The sequence below is a fragment of the Diplotaxodon limnothrissa genome, linkage group LG11 (assembly GCF_057381915.1).
Source record: "Diplotaxodon limnothrissa isolate DT_005_m linkage group LG11, D_limnothrissa_male_GT1.1, whole genome shotgun sequence".
NCBI lineage: Eukaryota > Metazoa > Chordata > Actinopteri > Cichliformes > Cichlidae > Diplotaxodon > Diplotaxodon limnothrissa.
In genome coordinates this window covers 31,074,800-31,099,264 of record NC_140606.1, presented here as the reverse complement: position 1 = coordinate 31,099,264, position 24,465 = coordinate 31,074,800, and the positions used below count along the sequence as shown (strand labels likewise).

Here is a 24,465-nt window from a genome sequence, read left to right as displayed (position 1 = left end):
GGAAAAGCATAAAAAAGGAAGTACTGTTTGTTGTTTACCTTAGCCTAACATCTCTTGCCCAGAAATCAGTCGCCTACAGTGCAGATTAAAGATTTACCTGAGCAGCAGTGGTTTGGAGTTTCTGAAGGCCGCTGTCGAGTCGGTTCATCTTGTGCTGAAGCTGAGCCCGGCTTTTCTCCAGAAGGTTTCTGTACAGGGTGATTTGCTGGAGAAAGCTCTTGGGGGTGGTGTAATTGTACCTCTTCTCATTGCGCTGGTATTTTTCACTTGCCTGGTTGACACTAGTGTGAACATAGGCCATGAAAAGACTGATGGATTCCTGGACGGCAGGCTGTAAAAATAAGCAGACAAGGGGGGAGAGGGGCGAACAGGGTGAGCTGGATTGAGTGGAGTTTAACATCCCAGGCCTGATAGGAACTGAAATATTATCTTCATAAATTTTGAATTCATCTACAAGTTTTGCCATCTTACTTGGCCGGCCCTGACTTACTCAATCTGAAATTTAGGTGCAGCTAGCAGAAATGATTATGCTTTGAAACCTCTGTGAAAATAATGTGTTTAGACCACTGACGTGCAAGCTTGTAAAACATGCACACTGCTTACATTATATCTGGTGGCCTCCAACTTTATAAACACCATCTACTGTGACCATAATACTGCATCCTGACTTGGTATTCATCATACGGCACACAATGACACACAGCCTGCATTAATCACACAGTTAGTGATCAATTAAAGCAAAAACAAATGATCAGAGAATACAAGGATCAAACCTGACCATAACTCACAAAAAGCCATTGTTAATGATCACAGAGCCACAGGGAAAAAATCATTATTAATTAAGATCTGACACAATGCACTTGACAAAGCGTGCTGTGCTCTGTTGAGATGCGACAGAAACTCTCTGATTGGCCTTGTGTAACAACTATTAGCAGGTTGTGCATTTCTAACTTTAAATGAATGATCATTTCATTTCTTGCAGTCCTGCCTCTTTAAGAAGATAAACAATCATTAACAATGGTTTAATAAATTACTTTACATGTACAGTTTCACATTGTTTTTGGTTTCTTCTCCTCTGCACCTATAAAGATATACTTTTCATTTGATTTGATTATACTATTTAAGCTCTCATACATATATTTTGGTTACAGGAGAACTTTAGTCCTACTTCCACCCTTGTGCACGAATCTACTACAGCTGCAACATCCCCTAATCATCGTCATCATCATCATCACACAACTTCTAAGCACTACAGCTACTATTACAACAAGACACGCCTGCACATGAACATGCACAACACTCAAGAGTGGAAAGTAATGGTCTGGCACATGTTCACATATGTGATGACGCTTCCTGGTTGTGACAGCTGTGCCACCTTAGAGGGTCGTTATGTGCTTAATCACTCTTCTCTCATTAACATAAATGAGTCTGGGTTGTGATCATTCCACTGCCATGATGGAAAACAATGATATGCTGCACTCACTGAGTGTCCCCAGGCATGTGTTCGGCAATTTGTCAGAACCTCAGAAGAGAACTAATGATGAAGGATCCATGGAAAACTTAATCCAGCTGCACAGCAATAATTACAAGGTGTTCATTAAAGTCCAACTGAGTCCCGAATATCAGGGTACATGACAAACCTAGGCAAGATACAGTACCAGCTGCATACATATCTGACAGCTGATATTGTTTTTTTTAGTAATTTGGCACATGTTGTGTTGTACAGAATATGACCGTTAAGTTATAAGACATTATGAGATATTGTTCTTGAGTTCAAAAGCCTGACCTCAATGCCTTCAACTTCTTGGATGAACCTGTAGCTGACTGACTGCAGAGCTTCAGGGGTCCAAGAATAAAACCAGTCGATGATTGTGGAGTTGATGAGGGCTGGAAAGTGACGAGCCCTAACCTGCAGAACACTGCCCACAGGAGAGAAACACAGGACTACCTGCAAAGAAGAAAGCAAAGAGAGAAAGTCTACCATGTGCACTAAAAGATTAGTAGAAACACACTTCATCAAAGAGTACACGTAGGAAAATCAACACAGGTCACAGACATTGAAATGATGCATCTCCAAAGGGAAACTGGCAGCAGCCTGGGCCCCCACTTTCAACACCTTGGCACATAGACAGGAGCTACATTCCCAGTTGGCTGGAGCAGACGGTGACGCTACCAGAGGCCCTGGCGCAAACACTAGCTGGATGGCATACATGTGTAGTGACTGAGAAAAGAATTTCCTTCCTTTTAACCCCCCCACTTTGTCAGGCTTGGTTAATTCAGCTTGTTAAACATATTTAGTAATATTAAACAGCAGCTGTGCTTTTAATTTCCCCAGCTCAAATCTAATGTATGTGTAAGAATTTCTCTTTATTTTAGTTTGTTTGTTTGGTAGCAGAATTTCTCTAAAAGTTATGAATGGATTTGCATGATAAATTTACCAGTAGTAGGATTTGACCCAGCCTGGAGGTGATTAACTTTTGGAGTCAATCCTGATCCAGATTGGGATCCGGGTGTTTTGGGGACGAAGACAGGGCAAAAATGAAACATTTCAATTCTTACTTTTTAACAGCTTATAATAAAATTGAAATGAGAAAAGAGAGAGGTTATTCCAGATGTTCTTCGGGATCCGGGCACTCAATTCATGCAGTGTATTTTCAGCCCTGAATTCATCCAGAGCTAATAATCTCACTTTTTAATGTCAGCCTTCAGTGCATAACTGGAACCTTTTAAAGGATCAGGGGGTAGTTGTTGTTGTAGAAGACAGATTACCATTAAAACTCTAACAGAACATGTTAAATTTAAATGCATTGGTGGATTAAAAAAAACATACGAAATCTGAAAGACTAAACCTTGAGCTGTAGTCCCACTCGATCTGTGAAAAATTTCCAACAGTTTTCCCTGTTGTCCAGAAGACCAAGGCCTCGCACATCAGCTCTCACCCCAGACACAATACTTTCAATCTCCTCCTCACTGAAAACCTCAGGAACTTCCCCTGTACAGCAAAACACAGTCATTATTACAGACTAGCAAATGCTAATGATGGATATTCAGAACAGAACAATCTTAGAGGCTGAATGCATTTGAAGTATGATTGTACTTCACAATCATAAAGAAAAAATGCTACATATACCGAACAGGTATATGAGTCAGGTGAACAGATGAAACAACACAGTGTAAATTAATTTGGAGTTTGGGTCTGACCTGATGCCAGAAAGTCATTAATAATGACCAGAAACCGGTCATCGGATATTTGTGCGTCACTCAGGAGCAAAGCCACACGCTTGTTCTGCACTCCAGCCTTCAGGAACAAACCGGCCAAATCCATCTACACAAAAACCACACAGGCCATGAATGGATAATATTCATATTGAGTGGCATGAAGATCAAACTGATCAATAAATTCATCAATTGGATATCTAAAATCCCATGATTAACACTTTGATTTTTTAAGAGGCTTTTAAATGATAAATTGATAGGCTTACCTCATCAATAATGTATTAAAATATTGCCCAGTGTCTTTTAATAGTATCTGACAATTATTTTATGCATCACTGGAGGATCTCAGCAAAACTGAATTATATCAATATGCTGCATTCGGCGAGAAGGAAAGCTCATCTGGGTATTCTTTAAAGGCACCTTGATTTAAAGAACGTTTTTTCCTCTACATTTTCATAACCTGTGAAAGTCAAACAGTGGTTCATGTTCTTGGCTCTAATCTGTCACCAAGTATTTACCTTGAAGTCCTGGACTGTGTAACCTTTACTCAGAATAATTTGGAAGACTTCCACAGAGGATAGGTAGGCAGCCAGACGAGTCAGGCTTTGCTTCCCACTGCCCCCGACTCCGACCAGTAAGCCATGACCTCTTGGAGTTTCCAAGATACGACTGATGTGGCAGCTGGCAATAACACATCTCTTCATTATAGTTCTAATTATATTTACATCATATTATTTTTCCAGTATGACATAGTTTTATTATAACTATGATATTTATATGGAAACCAGCTCCACTTACACATGTTGCATGGCATCTTCAAACAACACTAGGTTCATGGCTGGATGAATCTCATTGTAGCTTTCCAGGGCATCCGTGAGGATGGTGCTGAGTGCAGACCAGTCTGTGACAGGGGTATAGGAGGCTTTCTCACCCATCTGGGCAAAGTGGCAATAAAGGAGGGGCTGCTTTTTCACCTTTATATCCTCCAGTCCCTAGAAGAAAACAGGAAACAGGCATAGTAATAATAATGGGTAAAGTTTTTATGTGATGATGAAAAGCAGCAGTTTATTCTGTTTCTCAAAAGCTGCTTTGCACCTCAAAACATTCTTGCATAGTCTCCAACTGGAACTTCTGAAAAAGCTGCAGGTCCTTTAGATCTACCAGTCTGTCTGAGTATACTCTGCAGGACTCGTGGAGCCACAACTGTGCCAGGTCAGCGCTGTCTTTCACATTCTCAGGTCCAGAGAAGAGGATGCCCTTAATTTCACATATCATATTAATATTTTACTTTTAATACACAAGTCAAGTTGTATGAGTGTTTACTATGGGCAATACCTGAAAGACATTTGACAGATCTCGAAGATTAAACGTGTAGTGAAACTTGATGGCTGTGGGCAGAAAATTATGAACCATCTTGTGGTGAAGAGTTATGGCTGCCTGAATGACAGCTGCAGCACTACTCTGAACAAGGGGACTGAAGAGCTGCTGCTTCAGATGACTACACAGGATCTGACTGAAGATCGACCTCTGAGCATCACATGGAGGAAAGTTCACTGCAAACACAGAGAAATGCCTCTGTAGAGAGCAAAGGCACACAAAAATTGCAAAATGTGTTTAGTATATATGTGTATAGATAACATCTTGCTTAGAAATGGGCTCTGTTAAACACCAAACACTGTGACAAATGTATGAATGTAGAAGTAGCAATCATTCTTGACACATATTGTGTTTTCTTTGTAGTAGCAGTAGTATGTATTAAGTAGTGGTATGAAGTCCCACACCAATAAAATAGAACCCCCATAATATCTTCACAATATAAAGCACTGTTGAAATCGAGCTCTTATTTGAGTAAACAAACAAACTTTGTTACATACTTTTTTTTAACATTTGTGATGTGGTGACAATGGGCTAATTTTACAGAATAAGTAAATAAAATTGCCATTGCTTAACAAAGTATAAAAGTAAGTAACAAATATAAAACACTGTATGTCAGAATAAAGTAAAAGGTGCAGATGTAATGTCCCCATATGAGCATGTAGGGTCTCAGGAGATTAAATTTATCAACATTTAAAATTAGGTTCAAAACAGTTTCTGAAGATTAGAAAGCAATGAAAAAAGCATGATAATGCAGGATTTGTGCATTATTGCACATCCACTTTAATTTAGATTAATTTAAACTACAACTCAAACCATCAGCACTGCTCTGCATAACTATATTTTTTGAAAAATAGATTATGTTGGTATATACAACAGTTTTACCTGCTATCATACCTGTAATCTGGGGTTGATAATGAAAGTCCCAGCAGTTGGATTCATACAGGCAACATATTGGGTATTATGTATTTCTTTCAGGGTCAGTTTCTGTCTGTCATAACTGCAGAGAGAAGGAAATTGAAGAAGGTTTCAATGGCTAATCAAAAAAAAAAAAAACTGTCACGAGATTACAGCTGAAAAACAGGTACTGTTTGTTCATATTGTTTGCAAGTTTTTTTTATTCTTGCATATGCTGTTATGCTATGTCTGTCCGTGCTCCTTAGAGAAACTATACAGAATCTCTGACTTGACTTGTTTTGGCTTGGTGTGTGCAGAGTCGTCTTACCAGTGCCCATAATCCAGATGTTGGCGTATAAGTGTGTGAGGCTGCACTGTGCCATAATTGTCCATAGCTGGCATGTTCATGTCATCTATAAAGTAGATCAGCCTTCTGTTGCCTACAGGGGAGTAGCTTCTGCCTGCTCTTTTCTCTAATGGTCGCTCTAAGATCGCTGCAACAGAAATAAACAAATGAACAGCAATAAAAACATTGACTGAACCAAATTTAACTAAGATTTTTAAAGATCAAAGATTTTTACTGGCAATTCACTACATGTATTGGACACACAGGATAATCGAAATACTGCTTCTCTCTCAACTTGGTGTAAATAAGAATTTAGAGTTAAGAAAGATAGAGGACATTCTAGGGAAAAATATAAAGTGACACCTACGTACAACAGTGCAGTTTTGAGAGATATAAATAAAATAAATAAATAAAGCAGTGTGTGAGTCGTGCACGGACATTAACAGTCATTGCCAGTAGGTGGTGCTACAGTTCATTGCATGTGCTACTCTGTTCCACATGACAATCAAAAACGCCACTCACCCTGCAACATGAGGGAGGAGGTGTAGTAGTTCAAAGGTACTTTTGTGGTCATGTAACTTTCTGGCAGACAGTCTAACTTGTTCCTGACGAGTGCAGTCTTTCCCACTCCGGCATTCCCCACAAGCATCACTGGCTGTCTCCTCTCCAGCAACAAGTCCATGAAGTAGCGAAGACGCACGGTCTCTGCTGTGTGTACAAGAACAGCCTGCAATCATAGAAACAGCAGGAAGACACAGAACAGAAACACACATGCTTATTATGGCTTTCTTTGAGTGTGATTTATTGACAGACATGTGTTCAGTGAATTGTGCGTGATTTATAATTTCTTGTATTTCCCCTGAATGCCACAACTATTCTGTCATAATAGCATCATTTGCTCAGAACAAAACCCTACTAATTATGGCTCAGCAAGAGCCTTTGGAGCATTCACAGCTGTACACAGGAGCATAAAGAAAGACAAAAGAGCGTGGGTGATAGCTCAAGCCTTGTTGCTCATGCCTTCACCCCCACACAGTCTGGTATAGGGAGTACTGGATGGTAATCAGACACAGTGGCAAGCCTATCATCCATTCTAGCACCCCTGCCATAACCTCAGGATGTGACTTTACCCTCTCTTATTATGTTCACTGAGGCATACATACATTTTTAATATGACTGCATTGTTCATTTTTGGTTATTTTGCTGTAAGGAGGTTGCTTCTTTTGATTGTAAAGGTAATTATTTATAAAACCACTTTGAAAAGTTTCCCTTTCTCTCTTGAGGGATCTACTCTGAGTTCTAGCAGTTTATAGGTATGTTCTTACCTGTAATGGTGTACAAGTGTCCATGTCAAAGGGTGGCACGGTGTCACTCCAGGGCAAAAACCGCCTGGTTTGATGGTCAAGGTAATAGTCGAACACTGTTCCCTGTGCTGGCAGTTTTACAGTCTTCATCTCTTTGGTCCACCACTGACTGAACTCCGCTCGATAATCACAGAGCTTATGAAGCAATGAAGCATACAGTGTTATGGATTAATTCACATCATGTCATTTAGACAGTTAAGCTTATTCTTGAAAAAACTGTCCTGTTTACCTGACATTTTTAATGAATTATTTTATTTTACAATAATAGTGCTAGAAAAAGTAAATAAAAATAATCCTATAACTGAGTAAACCAACCAATAGTACTGTCTAACTGCACTTGATGTTTAGTTCTGTGAAAACAAAATTAATTTCTGTTTGAAATATCACAGAATGAGAGACTTCTGAAGAGTATTTCACTGTCATGTCAAAGCTTATCTTTACAGCTGCTATAATGTACACAGCATGATGTAAAATTGACCTAAATTAAACTATATGAATACCTGATCTTGATACAAGGCCCCACCGAATGCCCAGATGCAGGCAAAGGTGAAATAGGTCTCATAGATTTCACGAGGGGATTCAGAAGGAACATTTTCTGGTGTCAGAAGGCAGTCGAGCAAAGTGCAGAGTGTCTGAATGAAAAGAAAGGCATATTATATTTCAGTTTTCTGCCAGTAGAGGTATACAAGGGAAGAAATAAATGCATTGCGCATGTTTCTGTGTCATATGCACCTGCACCATAGAGATCTCTGGAATGGAAGTGATTGTCTTGAAAGTGTTTTTCATCTGTTCTAGACAACGTGGAACGTATTTCTCAAACAGTATGGTGAGATGGGTTCTTTCAGTCTGCCGTTCTCTTTGGTCAATCCAGCTGGCAACGTACCTGAGCAGCAACCCAAATCCAGAAGATTACACAAAATTACCACAGAAAAGGTATCCGATATTAGATACTATGTGATTAATTTGAAGTCTGTGTAACTCACGGGTTCCAGCCCAGGTCCTGCTGGTTAACATAGAGGATACCTGCTCTGGACACAGTGGCAGGAGTCGCCATTCTTAGGTGACTGATTTCAAAAATCAGTCTCATAGATGAAGTAAGCGCCACACGTTCATTACTGGCTAGAGTCAGTACCTGAGAGACATTGTGAAACATTAATACTACAACATCTGAATGGCCAATATGATGGACAAGACTCTACCCAAATGATAAGAAAACACCCCCATATCTCATCAAGTATGACATGATTCATTGCTGTGGAAAAGAACCTCCAAGTACTCACACTTCAGGAGCTGATTGCTGAAGGAAGGGGAGAGAAACATCTTTTTCTATCTATACCACCTTGGTTGCTATGTGTCTACAATAGTGTATGAGTGAAAAGGAGGGAGGTACCTTGTTATCATCCATCACTGTGTTGAGTGATTCAATCCACATCGGATCAATGTCTCCATCCAACACAATCCACTTAGGTCCACTGTGGGAGATGTTTGCCTGCTCTCGCATCAGTGATGAAAGCAAACCTAGCAAACAGGAATTTGGGGTGCATAGAACAAGAGTGAGATTTGGTCTTTTTGTTGAGGTTTTGCTATCTTGTTTTTAATGCATTTTTTTTTTACCATCTTTCCATTCTCGAGTTGCAGGATGGATGAAGCCAAATAGCTCATTTCTGTCTATTGCTTTTGGGTTGAGGTCATTCCATACAGGCTTCCTTTTCAGGTTTACATAAGTTTTATGGAGAACTCTCAATATCTGTTAATAAAAATACCAGCACTTTACCATTCATATTTATGTTACAAATTCAGCTGAACATTTATTTAGACAGCAAGTGACACAGAAAAAAAATCTAACCTGACTTTTTCCAGTCCCTGCATTTCCAACAACAAAGACAGAGTGACGTACAGCCATGAGCTCCTCCAGCTGCACCACCTAACAAAAATAAAGGTGCTTAAAAGAGGGTTCTTTAATCCTTTTTAGAGTAGGTATGAACAGATTCATCTCAAACCTTGAGGATAAATGTCTCCTCTGGCTGCAGCCGAAGATTAAGTGTAGTCTTTCGAATGGCCTTTTCAAATTCTAGGTCTCTTTCTCGTTCTACTTCCATGTCTGGGAACAGGTCTCCCAGCAGTCCCATGAAGATAGGCACATCCTCTGTCACAATTTTAGACATGTTGAAGTCCCGCAGTGCACGCATCAACACCTTGGTATTAAAATGAGTATGAGATCAAATATCAGCGTGAGATATTAGATAAAATATGACATAAAATGCACATATCAGTTCACCTGATCCTCTACTCTTGTTTTGTCTCTTCTTCTCAATGCCCCTGCCAGAACCAGAACAGACTTGACAGCACGCAAACCCCAATCATAGTGGTCCTGATAAACAAAAAATAACAAAAGAAAATGAAAATGTGCATTCCCACGTTTACACTAACCATAAATCCAAACAAACTCCTAGTGCTTTGCTGTGCTCCTGAGGCAAATCTAGAAAGATTTATTACTGGTGCCCTCTGTTCTAATTCAACAATGTGAAATGTTACAGAGCTACTAAGTGTCTTACTCATACCTGCTTGGAGAGCAGTTCCTTGCAGAGAGTGTACAGAGTGATGAACTTCTTGGCTAAAAGCTTAGCATCACGGAAGCCTTCTGCCACGAGCATGATCTCACAAATGAGTTCAGTGTCTGGCACCACCATGGCACAGGGCCTACAGGAGGACAGACAAAGCACACGGTGAACTCTCTGCTGAAAAATGACATTTTATATATATTTAAAAAGGTGGGTGCATCATTCCCACCTGAAAAGAGACTTGAGGTTCTCAGGTAGCTCCGTCCTCCCTGCATAGCCAGGATTCATAGTTATGAAAATCCCAACCGAGTGTTTTAAAGCAATGTTCTTGTCGAGGAACAGGAACCTGTGAGGTGGCACACACTGTTAACTTATTTTTTAAGTAAAATTAACATGATGTAAACTTCATGTATTCTTCTTCAATTACCCACCTTTCCTTTTTAGATCGAATGGCGTCCTGAATGGTTTTAACCTGCACCGCTACAACCGACAGAACATCCACGGGGATACGATTGAATTCATCAAAGCAGCCCCATGCTCCAGTCTGTGCCAGACCCTTGTAAATATTTCCAATGGACTAAACATAAAAATAAGCATCACAGAAATTTTGCATTAAAATATATTTCTTTACTGAAACCTCTAAATGAAAACATAAACTGACCAATGGCAATAACTCTGATGTAGGGAATTTCGCACCTTGTAGTCCATCTGTTCAGAACAATTGAAGACGTATACCATGACACCCATGGCTCTGCCAAGATCCTTTGTGGTCTCAGTCTTCCCTGTTCCAGCAGGGCCTGACGGGGCCCCACTCATGTTCAGGTGGAGTGACTGAGTCAAGGTGATGTAACACCTACAATGTGAAAGGTGAACATAATTTTTTTTACACAATTAATGTTGTGTATTGTCTGCAAAGAGTAAAAGCAGATAAGCATAAGTAGAGAACACAGAGAAGAGTCAGAGAGGGAGGACATGCAGATGGTCTAAGTGACAGAAGAGGGTGAGATGGAGGCAGATAATCTCACTTAAGAGAGCAGCCAAAGGAAAAACAATAAGAGTCACCGGTCTGTCAGAGGAGTGATGACCAGACGTGGTGTATTTCCAAGATACTCATAAGAGTAAATGAACTGAGCATCACAGATGTTGATGTAGCAGTGGCGAAGCTGCTCACTCCAGTAATGTCGAAGCTGGGAAAGCCATGGGAAGGCCTGTGAGGTGGTGACCTGTAAACACACATGGCTCATATCAAATGTCATCAATGAAAAATGCCACACAAATACTGAGATGCTATGACTATTTTCTTTAAAAGAATTATACCTTTGAGTGTGCCACGTTACGATATCAGTTAGTCAAATTCCAACTCAAGCTGTTTTAAATTAATAAAAAAAGTAATTTGTACATTCGATAATTTTTAATCCTACAACTGTTTACAACTTGCATAGTTCCCATTTCTGTATAGCTGTATATCCCAGATTCTGTAAAGTTATTTATTTCATATTCTGTATAGTTTTTCATATTTATATCCTGTTCATATCCTGTACATAGCTTGTACTCACTACAGCCTGTACATACTTATAGTTATAGAATATTCACAACATACTTCATACCGTGTACATTATAACATACCATAATAGACCCATTTCTGTAATATACTCACATATCTATATTATTGCTAATATATATTGTAATATATCTATATCACTAAAGCACTTCTGGATGGATGCAAACTGCATTTCGTTGCCCTGTACCTGTGCATGTGCAATGACAATAAAGTTGAATTCTATTCTATTCTATTCTAATTTGTTCTGCACACATACAGTAAGAGTAAAGCTTGCCATAATACCAAAGTTAGCTCAATCAGACTAAAATGAGATGGCATGCAAGAAGTTATTCATTTGTTTTAACCTTTTTAGCAATGAGGCTGGCAACAATGTCTCTGGCATGGACATCAATGGTGCATACAGTCATGATCTTTTGCCTGTCTCCTGAGCTCAGCTCTCCAAGTAGCATGCCAATCAGCATGTTGAGTTGAGAAACCTATAGGTGGGAAACAACAACTTCAAAGCAAAGAGGAGAAGAGAGTAACACAAATTCACACAGGAGATCATTTCCCTCAAACTGATATTAACATTTCTTTTTTTCCTGTCACTTGCAGGTCATTTACCAGCATTACACGAATGTCTACTTTACATATGATCAAAAGCAGTCTAGTGTTCTTGTTTTTACTAAAAGATAATTGGAAATCATTTGTTCCTGTTCCTGTGTGACAGCAGATCCAATCAATGCAATGCCGTGGGTTGATGGGGGAGAGGGAGATTATTCAAACAGCAGCCAAGGACATGTTAACCTTTAATGGTACCGATGAAAGTGACAAGAGTGATAAAACAACTCTGATCAGAGTCGACGGTGAGGCTCCTGAAGCCCAAGTCAGGTCAGATCATATGCACAGTATATGCAGACACTATGTATAATACAGATCATTGAACACAGCATGTCGAGAGCATGACATCAAATCGAAACTTTCTTTTCTTTGAAAATATCACATTAACCTTAAAAAACATTAATATATGACAAACACCTTTTAATGGCAAAACTATTTTGCCACTATTTAAAACTAAAGCCTTAAAATGTCAGTTTAGCTCCCATACCTGTTTTTTATTGTAGTCTTTTAGCGCCGACTCAAATCCTTCTTCCAGTCTTTTGAACACAAGTTCCATATCATTAGTCCACCAGATCTGTGATCCAGCGAGAGCAACTTGGGCAGGGAAATCGAGAATCCACTGCTCTCTGGGTCTGTCCTCGTACACGGACACAGCCTCGGATAGGTGACCCTTGACACATTCCTTCATAGACTCTTCGAGACGACTGAGCCATGCCTCAACCTAACGGGAAGTATTTTTTTTTAAACAAACGATTCAGCTACTTTGTGATGTGTGATCGATAATTTACATTCGCTGATGATGAATATGATCTTACCGGCCCGCGACACAAACATTCAGTCTGGAATGGCACAAATTCCCTCTCTTTGCTATACATGCCCACAGCAACTTTAGGATTACTCAGCTGCTCGTTTTTGCTGAACTCAAGATCGGTCAAGTTGTCAAAAATCTTTGAGAGATGGACGGTCACCTACAAAAGACAGTCAGTCGTATTTGCGCATGATGGACACATTAAGCACAGCAATTATTACGCAGGCTAGACACTAAAATAAAATAAAAGGATTTGCATGTTTCAACTCTAAATGGGTGCTCAAACACTTTTTACTACAAGCTACATTTGCCCATTTAGACACACATTCACCCTTCAAGTTTTTTTCTGTCATGCACACACTCTGATGGATGCATCAGGAGCAATTTGGGGTACAGTATCCTCCCCACAGAAACCTGAACATGTGAGGATCTGGAGACCAAAGCACAGACCTTCTGACTTGATGGGCAAACAACTAATTTTGTTAAAAAAATCCCTGCACAACAAACTCAAAAATAAACAACCTATCTTAGACCAAATGCATATGCATGCATAAGTACTATAAATGCACAGTGCACTCAAGCGTTTTGAAAGTCCCTATTGGACAGGCCTACACCCCAGGGACCTGTCCATAACGCCAACGCTGCCTTCTGATAATTGAATGACCTGCTCTATATCCTGAGCCACAGCTGCCCCAAAGAAGGGAAAGTTTACTGAATTTACTTCTCTGGGACGACTTCCTTTAGAGAGGATGTCCAACAAGTCTGCGGATGAAATAAAGTAGAATCGTGGAAATGCGAGTCTTTTTGTTTCCAGGTATTCAGTAAGAGCTTTTTCACATAATGCCAGCCTGTCGGAAAGATTGAATAGGATCAGTAGGCAGGAAACCTTCAAGCGTATAACACAAGTTTGATGAAAACAGCATGAACCTTTTTTGTAGATCCTCTAACTTCTCCAGTAGATGAGGTTTGTTAGTGGCCTCAATTACATTTTTAATGATGGCACTGCCCAACATTAGCTCCTGAAAGAACAAACATTCCCATTGTTACAAATGGTGACAAGAACATAATTTGCAGCTCTACACAAACTGTGTATACATGCAGACCTGAAATTCTGCATCTATTGCTTTGAATCTGTGTGTATCTGCAGGCAGTTGCTGGCAAATGTCATCACAGCCTTTGAAAATGCTTTCAAGGTAGGCCCATGTCCTTTGGACCTCCATCCAGACCATGAACACAGAGTCAGCCACCGTCAACTGTTTTTGTAGTTCCACTACCTGGTGCAGGAAGTGATCTGTGTGCTTATTCTGAAAGACACTCTGGAGCTGAACCTTGAGAATAAGGGAAAAGAAGAATAAGCATAAAGAATGTGCTCTAATGTAAAATTAAAGTGCAGCAGATAGAATCAAACCTATCCTAAAGAAAAAACATATTTTCAGAATTGGACACCATTACACGTATCAGCTGCATTTGTAAACATCTTCTACCTCATCAGCATGCCAAGCCAAGTCAAATTTAAATATTTAAACAAAGATGGAGGCACTAAAGTGTCAGGAGTTCTAATTGCTGGCTGTAACCCCCTCAACGCATCTGGTGTACATGTTCAAAGATCGCCACGGTGCAACAATGCCCTGTGTTGTCCAGAAGCTATAAATCTTGGGACTCAATAGGGACCTTTCTGCTCTCAGCCATGCTATTAGACACTCAAATGGGGAAGGCACGTCTGTGATCTCATCTCTATTCAGCACTTAACTATCAGAGATTCTCACAGACAGCTGATCTTGAGAACAAGCTCTTGTTCTTTTGTAAAATAACTTACAGTAACTTAAGACATCTACCTGATGATCCTCAAGAGTTTCAATGAGTTGTTCATCACATTTAAGCAGTGGCACAGAGGTCTGGTAATGCTCTTCATATGAAAACTCCATTGACATCCACGTCTGACTTATTTCTGTTACAACCTGAAATATAAACAGTGAATAGTGTTGATAGCAAATAGAAGTTTACCAATAAACTAACTTCACAAAAAGTGCTATTAGTACAGCTGCATGTCTTATTTATTTGTTTAGCACATCTCTTTAATGTGAAATTCTGTTTCTAATAACTTCCAAGGGGGGTAGGGACTAATAAGTGTATACTTCTGCATACTCCTTTTCAAACAAAAGAATGGAATGATATTTTGTAATGATTGTGAAGGCACATGTTTGAAATAAAAATGAACTGAACTGAACTGAATTGAAAATATGTCCAACATGTTTGTGTTCATAGCTGAAGAAAAACCTTCTCTATTGCCATCTCTTTGACTGCCTTTTCCACTATGTTGCGGACTTCATCTTCAAACAAATGGAGCTGTAAAACCAACAGGTCCTCCAAAGTGGTACTATCTGTCACAGTGAAATCCATCTATAAAAATAGTAAAAAAGTGTAACATGTTTATTAAGCAAAGCAAAATATACAACGAGATCTCCTACAAAAAGGCCTCTGCTTTATGAATTTATGCACCTGTGTTGTTCTAATTAGCTGGACCCAGTGACGCTCTCGTATTGCCGGGTTCTGCAGTTGACTCACAGCCTGCAGTGACGTCAACAAGTTCTTTACATAAAGGTCTAATCCAGAATACACATCCCACAAGCGAGCTTCTTTGTCAAGCTTTTGTATGTCCTACACAAACAGAAGGTAGGTAAACATAATTAGTTATTAGGGGCATCTGTTACAAACAGCAATGGCGCGTGACAGCAAGACAGCAGGAGAGATGAGCTGGTGTGATGTAGCACTGTTGGTGACCTTACCTTGGCAAGCCTCCTCAATTCTGCATCCATCTGGTCCACGTTTATCTGCCTCCATTTGGTCATTGTCCAGTTTTCCACACTGCTCTGTATAGATAAAGACACATGGAGAAGGGTCAGTGGGTTAAGGCTATTTAATAGGGACATTTAGAGGCTACAGGGTATTCAAAGTCTCAAAGAGGACAGCCAGGTCAAGTCATTTATGTATTGGGGTATTGTGGTAGGGTGATGAGACCTAGAGTTGTTTTTTTGTTTTTTCAATTTCCCCATGAAAAAAATGACATTTAAAAATCACTGATAAATCAACCTACTTGCACATATACAACAATGTCCCACAGTTCTTTGAGAATCGTAATCTCTCGCCTGCAGAGCTTGATGTCTCTGTAGTCAGAAATGGAAACATCAAGTAGACTGGCAGACTCTTGCAGCTCTGCTACTTCTCTCTCCATATCCCGGATTGCTTTTTCTGACTAGAAAACAAATGGCAGTTGTCATCCAAAAAGGTCAAATAAAATGCTGTTTTAATCCGATAGTCAAGCAATGATTAAAAACCTACTTTCTCAAGACTACTGTAAGGATTTACTGCCTTGTAACTGAAGGGTGCCATTGCTCTGAACATGTCTCTGAACTGGGTTTGTTTCACCTGAAAAAAATGTTCATGTTGCTTAACGTATGTTACAATAGTTTCTACACTGTACAATTTTAGTTTTCTCATATGATCACCTCAAAATCCATGCACTGTCTTCGTAAAACCATCACTTCTGTATTCTTCATGGGTGCCACCTCGTGCCTTACTCTTAGGGCCAGTTTTTTAGCCCCACTCCATTTCTCTGGAAGTTCCTGTTGACAAAACTACAGTTATCACTCGGAGCACGAAAGTACACATAATGAATATAGTAATCTGATTCTTTGTGGATAAATTACTGTTTATGATTACATTGCTGTAGTTGGCTCACTCTTTTCCTACCTCCATTTGCCAGTAGATATGGTCTGGTATGGTCACACCATATTGTTCCAGGAGGATCACTGTTTCTCTAAGAGGCTCAAACATCTTGTCTGTGGCATTCTGTCTGTCCTTTACAGCTAACAGGTGACTCATCACTTCCACAAAGCCATGGTTGTCATCTTTAGCTATAGGTTGTCTTAGCCCTTCAACAGTAGCTTGGATAAACTTCTGCAGCTCATCAAGACTGAGTGGGAAAAGTTAGAGTAAGAACAACTGATCCTACAAATTTGCCAGAACTTAAAATCTATGCCAATAAAATTTACCTGTGGGTGACATTGTTCAAGAGATGCTCTTTGAAGAGCCAGCTCCACCTTTTTAGTGTGTTAAGAAGGCTGACTTTAAAGTGCTTGATGTCCACCCGAAACCAACCATCAAAAACTCTGAAGTCTTCAAAGTGGGAAATTTCATCATGCAGATCCTCATAATAATCGATCTATAAAATTAAAACCACAACAGGCATTGAAATTAAAAATAAAAAACAAAAATAAAACTCAAACTCCCGTGAATTGCAAGAATTTAGCCCAGAGTTTAAACATTTTTTACTTGTTCTTTGAAGTTATTGATTGTAGGAGGATTGTCAGGGAGTGCATCTCCTGTACAGGCTTCCATCTCCTCTGATGTGAGTGCACGTCCATACAGGAGAAACTGCCTGAGAAACTCTGCCCTGTCATCTTGCCACAGATGAGTATAACAATCAAACTTTGTCTGGTAATTTATTGCTTTCTTCTGGACGTTCTCCACTCGCTCCATTATTTCCTGTCTCAGGTCCAGCAAGTCTAGCATGCCATCCATTACATCCTGTAAGAGTTATATTACATCAAACAAAACATCAGGAATAGCTACCATTTGTAGAAGAAAACACAGCAATGAGTTTGGCAAGTTTAGTACACCAAGGAAATACATGTTTCCATTTTTCACATATTTTAAATTTAGCAATGTGCAAATATGACATTGTGAAATTAGACTGCGACTGATAACACCCTGGATGTAACAGTACTTCACTTATAACACAGCAACACAGTCTACCACTATTCTCCTTTTGACAGGGAGGCTGTACTCTTCGCTCTAGTAGGAACATATTTACGATGTAATCTGGGAACATTTTAGCACATATAAAAGTACAATGACAAATAATAACTAGCAAGTCATTCAAATTGTGCAATTCTAAAAGTGTGACTTTTGCAGTAAAAGCAGAGAAGACATCTCCTAGTTTTTGTCAAGTGTATAAGAAGCCTGTGCTAATTCAAACATAAAAGAAGCGTACCTGATAGGTCTCCATGCTAAGATGAGCAGCCACTCTCCTGATATTCACTGAAGTCTTGAATACATCTGCAACCAGCCCCTCTATCAGTTCATAGAGGCTATCTCCTGCATCTTTCTCCATTGAGGGACAGAAAGTCATCTTTGAGCCATTGAGGATTAGCTTCGCCTCAAACAGTGGAGTCTGGTTCAGGCCTGCCTCCATGTTTTCCACGAGGAAATGAAGAGAGCGACTGATGTAGCTGAAGAGCCCTTCAACAACCATGTCATCCAAATATTCAAGGTAGCACTGCCACTCTTCTGAATCCGGATCAGCATGGAAAAGAACCATGTTCTCCTGAGTAGAAGTAGAGTATTAGAATAATATTTAGCTTCTGCTTGTAATAATTTCTATTTCACGTGATTTTTGAAGCTCTGCTTGGGGGGATTTATCTATTCCACAACAACTGGAGTAATTTTATTTTATTGGCTTCTTAAGTGCTTAAATATGTTAATACTATTTATATCAAGAAAAATACTTCCAGAATGTCAGAGTAAAAAGATGATTGTGATTATAATTAAAAGTTTTTAAGCTAAGAGCATTAGCAGCTCCATGTTGCATAAAAATTAATGTTAAACAATACAGGACATACACCAAAGAACTTAGATTTGAATCTATGGTATCATATGCAAGTCATCTTCATAATGAAACTAATGTGATGTTTAATTAAGCTGCACATAAATTCAAGGTTTAAATAAAATGAACAAAAAGTAACTAAACAAGGTTTTAAACTGTCAGTGAACAGAACCAATAATGTGCTTTAATCTAATCAAGGTGAATGCTGTTTTTAACCATACCAACAGAAACATACATGTTTCAGTGCTTACTTAGCTATTCACAGAAAATCTATAATGGCTCAGTTACTCTTCACAGATCCAGCCACACACACCTGCACCAGCCCATGTATATAGTCTCCATCATTCTTCATGGAGCTGTACTTCTTCCTGAAAGAGTCTCCTCTCTCGTCCAGTTGTATGAGTGAACCTTTTTTGTTGTCCTTTCTGCAAAACATGGCCTGTTTGCTCCATCTCTTCATCACACACTGAATGGCATCACAGTTTTCCCTCACTCTATTAACTCGACAGACAAGGTCTTGTACAAGGTGTTTGGTGTTGTTGATGAAGCTCCAGCAGTCCTCGTCCTGCCACGTCAAGCTGGTCTCTGCTCTCGACAGCTGCAGGTCTACTGACTCCAGCTCAGCTCTGATGAGAGGGAGTTCCACCTCTAACACTGTCTGCTTAAGCTCGTTGTACCACTGTACTAACAGCTGCAAACCGTTCACATACTGAAAAATACAAATGTGAGCAAATGATGCATTTAGGGCCAATAAAAAATAAAAAATAAAACAAAACTGCTGTTTAACTTTGATGGGTGACCTTGTGTGGCCCAGTTCTAAAATGATTTTTCAAACCTTTGTGAACATTTCACGCTTCTCAAAAAGAGCCAGTGCATCTGGAGGTATGGTGATCTCACTCACAGTCTGAAAATACTTCACATCCTTTAAGGCCTCAGTCAGCTGAGAAGTAAAAGAAATTACTGATTAATTTAATTGAATTAATTTAAATGTAATACTATAATTACTGTAGCATTTTTATGTATATATGCCTTTTCTCCTCCTTAATGAATGGACTGATCTGAAGAAAACCTTGCATGAACATCATCACACATGCAGCTTAAGGGTCATCAAAATTGACATTCACAACAAAATTTTGTTTGACCACTAAATACATAAAGTATTATTTAAAATGCACCCCAGGCCTGGCAGAAACTGCCAGTAATGCAGGTAATAACTAGTAATAGCTTGTAATAATAATAAAAATTCGGATTCATTTATTTTACACACAAAAGTCAAAGGCATCAGTAAGTGGCATTTTAGCTGAAAACATCCAGAAATAAGGTACTGCAGAGGGGCAGCAGCACTAAAAGCCTTGTCAGTTCAGTTCAAATCAATTTTATTTACACAGCGCCAAATAGCAACAAGACTCGTCTCAAGAAGTTGTATATTGTAAGGTTGACCCAACAATAATACAACAGAGAGAAACCCAACAGTCATATGACCCCCTATGAGCAAGTGCTCTGGCGACAGTGATTCCACAGAAGAGATGCCTGAAAATTGAAGGCTCTCCCTCCCATTTTACTTTTAAATACATGTAAGCCTACAGAACTCCATAATTAACCTTAGTGAAGAGGGCACTCCATTTACATGGACAAACTGGAGTGTATTAGATAGATATGATTCTGATTAACTAACACAGCTGGGTCAAGAGATGGCTTTTTAAGTAACGGTTGAACTACTGCCAGCTTGAAGGCCTGTGGTACATAGCCAATTATTATAGATAGGTTGATCATATTTAAGATTGAAGCATAACATCATGGTAAGAATTCTTTGAGCAGTCTTGTAGGAATGAGGTCTAAAAGACACGTTGATGGTTTGGAGGAAGTAATTACTGAAGTTAACTCAGAAAGATCAATTGGAGTAAAAGATACTAAATAAATGTAGATAATGTTACATCTGTGAGATGATTTTGAGTAAGGTTTAAATTTTTATTTGTGAACAAATTCAAGGAATCATTACTAGTTAATGTTAACAGAGCTCTGACTTTTTGTCAGCCAGACTACAGTGCTGAGGAGAAATATAGGGTTATTCTTTATTTTCTTCAATCAATGATGAATATTAAGATGTTCCAGCTCTACAGAGGGCTTTTTTTTTTTTTTTACAAAGCAGCAAACAACTTTTAGGCTAAATGATGATCTTCTAAATTTGTGATACACCATTTCCTCTCCAGCTTACAAGGTGCATTAATGCATTTGAGAATTATATTCCTTTTTCACAGGAGCTACAGCATACAGAGCCACACATATTGAAGAAATAAAATTATTAACAAGACCTCTGTCGGAGTGACATTCAGGAGTAAAAGTCAGTGAATTATATAATTAAACCTATTTACAGCACTTTCAGAAAGATATCTGTGTTGAAATCTATTCCTCACTGCTGTGTAATCAATTATTGTAAATGTACGTTATTAGAAAATGATCAGACAAGAGAGGGCTTTCAGAAAACACTTGTGCTTACTTAAATGTTCAGTTTCTATGCCACATGTTAGAACAAAATCTAGAGTGTGATTAAAGTGGTGAGTGGGTTGTCTAATAGCACACCCACCTCCACGTCCAGAAGAGTGAGGCTTCTATATCTACAAAAGCCTGGTCATGTCTAACTTGAACAAAAAAAAAAAAATCTATATTCCTGTCCTTGATTATGTATAAGTAATACTCTGCTACTGATAAAGCAGGTATGCGAAAGCATAAACATTGATATGCTGTGAGTAGGTAATGGGTAAATGGTAAATGGCCTGTATTTGTATAGCGCTTTTACTAGTCCCCCCTAGGGACCCCAAAGCGCTTTACACAGCTTTGAGCCACGATCGCCCGATCTGATCACGATCTGAAATTGACATGAAGAGGATCAAGGAAGACTACAAGAAGAATTATGGCAAAACACTCTACCAGGACATTCTGGATGACACCGCAGATGATTACGAGAAGAAGTACTATTAATTCTGGTGCAGAATTATTGGTACTATCAACACCAGGTTGCCAGGGCAACAATGTTTGTTGTGATGGTGTTGGCACCTATCAGGGAAAACTTTGTATCAATTTACAGAAAAAAAATTAAGGAATAAAATAACTAAATATGGAAATGTGCTCCTTCCACTGCAACACTGCTACTATTTTTGTACTTTGCAAACTGTGTCAGCAGTATGATTAAAAGTTTGAGGTAAGAAATAATGATTCTTGGATCATTTGAATTGTATTCTTTGAGAAGTTTTTAGGGATCTTGAGGGTGCCTTAGCAGTGGGCCACTGCATGCTCTCAGTCAAAGAGTAAGTTGAGCATTGAAAGGTGTACACTTTCATATTTCCATGAAATTGGTTACCTTTGGATTAAAGTTGACCGAAATCAGGCCAGAAGAGGTATTTCTGGAGATAAGTGGCTGGTTCAGGTTAATCAGGCACGTCTGTTCTAAGCCACAGCACCAGTCAGAGTAAATGTCCTTCTCAAACTGGTCTAGTAGATTCAAGATCTCTGTGTACATGCTGTACTCGGTAACCATGTCTACTCCTTCTGCAGGCCTGGAAATATGAAAAATAAATCTCTTTCTGTTCAATAATATAATCAATAAAGACAAGAAGTGTAACTTATGCTTAGAACATATTCTAATTTTTGTTTTTACTGACTTGCCAAAAAGCAATCTGAATTTTTCCCACGGTCTTTGAATGCGTTCTCTGAGCATTTTTGCCCACTTGAAAGCTCCAGATGTGTGTGCCATGTTCTTCACCAGACTAGTTTCCATCTGTAAACACAGTGAGATTATAGAAAAAAAATCTAATTAACAATATCTATTGTGCAGTGAATGCATACTGCTAGTATCCAGTTTTAGCTTGGAGTACCTGATTAAGCTGTAATTTCAATAGATGTTTACACGTCTCCAGCTCTTCTCTGAAATGTTGCTGTAGCAGAAGGAAGTTGGGACCAAATATCTGTCTAATCTGTCTTTTCTCCAGGAAGGGTCCAGCAATAGTTAGCATCTACGGGCCGAAACACTCTGAGTCTTTGTTGTTCACCATTCACTTGGTAAATAATGCATTACCACACTAGCATGCAGTCTTACTTACTTTCATTGCTGACTCGAGGCCTGAACAATCCTTGAAAGCCAAACACAGAAAGCGAGCAAGGCGGCATTCAATGTCCGCAATCTTAATCTTGAAATTCTTATACTCACTTTCAAAACCCTAATGAGAGAAACAACAGTTCAACAGTATTTAATGATGAACACTAGTGCATCCATGTGTATTATAATAATATTAAATAATCCTTATGATTATTATTATAAATCCCAAAAAATCTTTATTAATAGTATCACCTGAGAGTTCAAGTCAAGCAGGCAGTTTTTACTGTGGATCAGTGCTTGGCAGAGGTCACTGAAATCTTTGTGCATCTTAGCAGCATGCTCACTGTAGAGTTTCCCTTTAGTTCCACCAAACTGCAACTTTTCCATTCTCTTATAGTGTAGCATGATTTCAAAGAATTCCTATCAGGAAAAAAATGATCAGGAAACAAAATCACGCACAACATTACTATGACAACCAATAAAGCAAAAATATTATCTCACCTCAAGCTGTTTCATACGATTAAAGAACTGGTTGAAACGTGAGAAAATCAAAGCAGCTGGAAAATCCCAGGGTGCATGTTTCACTTGGCTGGCAAGTCTTTCCCTCTGGGTCTGGTAACTGTCTTTGAAACACCTACAAACCTTTATGACTCTCGTTACCATTTGTAGACTTTCCTCTGGATCCTCTCTGAGAAGCAGATCTGCAGAGAGGTATGTAGAAGCCTACAGGGAATAAGTTTTTGTATCTGTGAATTTGTTCATGCTAGCAGCTAACAGTCAGAGTAACGTCAGCTGTCGGTAGTAGCTAGCTCTTTCTCTGGACCCCCCCTATGTACATCTATAAATACAGGTGTTTCAAATGAGAACTTATACCTGTTCAATGAGCAGATTACAGAGTTCCTGCAGTAATACCACGATGCGTGCTGGTCTTTGGTAAGACTGGCAGTTGGTCCAAATGAGGTAAAGCGTGTGAAAAAGTGCCGGCATGTATGTTTGCATGAGTTGAAGCTCTCCGTTTTCCAAATGAGACAGCTGTGCATGTAGTGGCTGTAGATGGAGGTCAATGTCCTCGGCTTCTCGCAGAGCTTTATTTTTTGAGGACAAAAAATATATATCATAATCATATGTTAACCTCTAACTGTATAACAGAGATGGAGGTGATATTATGCTGTTCAAGGCAGACACTACCCATTGTCTTTAAAAAAGTGACACGGTAATCTTACCATCACACACTTTTCCAATTAGCATCTTGATTGCTGGATGATAGCTGCTATCCATCGTCTCTAACATCTTCACCATCATTTGAATAACTGGACTCTGAAGCTACAGCAAGATACAACTTTAGCAAATAGTGACGTAGAAGGAGATGAAAAGATATTAAAACGTGTTTTGGTGAATACCAATGTGGTTAGGAAGTATACCTGATGATAAATGCTCTCTATGTTGTTCTTCCTGGATGCCCAAAACTTCAGTTCTGCACTGGGCCCTGGATTACAGCCTGTTATTAGTTTGTCTGATGAATCCTCCTTTAAAATTTTCTGGATCAGATTTGTCCAGTTGATGACCTGGGTCTCTATGGTATGGGCTACTGCCCTGTCATAGTTTTCATGCCTGAAGGAGGAAAATAGAAGGTGAGTGCTTTACTTAAAATATATAGTGTCAAAGATTACACTGTATGCTTGGTTGTTTTCTTACTTTTCAAAGATGCCGTGTGGCTTTTCCATCCAGTCAGCTGCTATTGGAATAGGGAGGACAGTTTTCCCCATAACCCGTCCCTGCACAACTGAGGTCTGACTGCACATGATTTCCACATGTCGAAGGATGTCTTCAGATATCAGAAGTGGCCAAGTCTGATGGTTTTTGTTGTCGGACAGCAGTGGAACACATATCTTGCGAAGACAAAAACATAACCAATTCACCCAGAACCCACACAGGCAGGTTAGAAATGGAAAGAAAAGCTTCTTTATGGCTTATGTGTAT

The 24,465-nt window shown here is 39.2% G+C and overlaps 1 protein-coding gene across 2 annotated transcripts in view; it reads right to left on the bottom strand.

The window, feature by feature from the left end:
• LOC146623204 (dynein axonemal heavy chain 11) overlaps positions 1-24,465 on the bottom strand; it is a 38,992-nt gene that overhangs the window by 13,768 nt on the left and 759 nt on the right. Inside the window, exons 3-56 of one of the 2 annotated variants that reach the window (XM_085365801.1) lie at positions 24,181-24,374; positions 23,907-24,096; positions 23,709-23,808; positions 23,359-23,570; positions 22,987-23,208; positions 22,738-22,905; positions 22,490-22,606; positions 22,265-22,402; positions 22,052-22,167; positions 21,751-21,946; positions 19,228-19,332; positions 18,706-19,101; positions 17,781-18,113; positions 17,060-17,314; positions 16,780-16,949; positions 16,478-16,700; positions 16,234-16,350; positions 16,067-16,153; positions 15,822-15,980; positions 15,514-15,597; positions 15,227-15,385; positions 15,005-15,127; positions 14,563-14,685; positions 13,831-14,055; positions 13,655-13,746; positions 13,449-13,575; positions 12,735-12,887; positions 12,407-12,640; positions 11,664-11,795; positions 10,821-10,981; positions 10,455-10,611; positions 10,190-10,335; positions 9,988-10,104; positions 9,759-9,897; positions 9,476-9,568; positions 9,198-9,392; positions 9,044-9,121; positions 8,812-8,944; positions 8,588-8,715; positions 8,181-8,329; positions 7,930-8,080; positions 7,698-7,829; positions 7,159-7,332; positions 6,356-6,560; positions 5,816-5,981; positions 5,488-5,590; positions 4,552-4,791; positions 4,312-4,473; positions 4,015-4,208; positions 3,735-3,897; positions 3,202-3,325; positions 2,850-2,992; positions 1,787-1,948; positions 98-331 (exon numbers count right to left, since the gene is read on the bottom strand). In XM_085365801.1, the coding sequence (XP_085221927.1) occupies positions 98-331; positions 1,787-1,948; positions 2,850-2,992; positions 3,202-3,325; positions 3,735-3,897; positions 4,015-4,208; positions 4,312-4,473; positions 4,552-4,791; positions 5,488-5,590; positions 5,816-5,981; positions 6,356-6,560; positions 7,159-7,332; positions 7,698-7,829; positions 7,930-8,080; positions 8,181-8,329; positions 8,588-8,715; positions 8,812-8,944; positions 9,044-9,121; positions 9,198-9,392; positions 9,476-9,568; positions 9,759-9,897; positions 9,988-10,104; positions 10,190-10,335; positions 10,455-10,611; positions 10,821-10,981; positions 11,664-11,795; positions 12,407-12,640; positions 12,735-12,887; positions 13,449-13,575; positions 13,655-13,746; positions 13,831-14,055; positions 14,563-14,685; positions 15,005-15,127; positions 15,227-15,385; positions 15,514-15,597; positions 15,822-15,980; positions 16,067-16,153; positions 16,234-16,350; positions 16,478-16,700; positions 16,780-16,949; positions 17,060-17,314; positions 17,781-18,113; positions 18,706-19,101; positions 19,228-19,332; positions 21,751-21,946; positions 22,052-22,167; positions 22,265-22,402; positions 22,490-22,606; positions 22,738-22,905; positions 22,987-23,208; positions 23,359-23,570; positions 23,709-23,808; positions 23,907-24,096; positions 24,181-24,374 (8,799 nt within the window). Of the gene's footprint in view, positions 1-97; positions 332-1,786; positions 1,949-2,849; positions 2,993-3,201; positions 3,326-3,734; positions 3,898-4,014; positions 4,209-4,311; positions 4,474-4,551; positions 4,792-5,487; positions 5,591-5,815; positions 5,982-6,355; positions 6,561-7,158; positions 7,333-7,697; positions 7,830-7,929; positions 8,081-8,180; positions 8,330-8,587; positions 8,716-8,811; positions 8,945-9,043; positions 9,122-9,197; positions 9,393-9,475; positions 9,569-9,758; positions 9,898-9,987; positions 10,105-10,189; positions 10,336-10,454; positions 10,612-10,820; positions 10,982-11,663; positions 11,796-12,406; positions 12,641-12,734; positions 12,888-13,448; positions 13,576-13,654; positions 13,747-13,830; positions 14,056-14,562; positions 14,686-15,004; positions 15,128-15,226; positions 15,386-15,513; positions 15,598-15,821; positions 15,981-16,066; positions 16,154-16,233; positions 16,351-16,477; positions 16,701-16,779; positions 16,950-17,059; positions 17,315-17,780; positions 18,114-18,705; positions 19,102-19,227; positions 19,333-21,750; positions 21,947-22,051; positions 22,168-22,264; positions 22,403-22,489; positions 22,607-22,737; positions 22,906-22,986; positions 23,209-23,358; positions 23,571-23,708; positions 23,809-23,906; positions 24,097-24,180; positions 24,375-24,465 lie in introns of those variants that run through there. The other variant, XM_085365802.1, reaches the window with a different exon arrangement.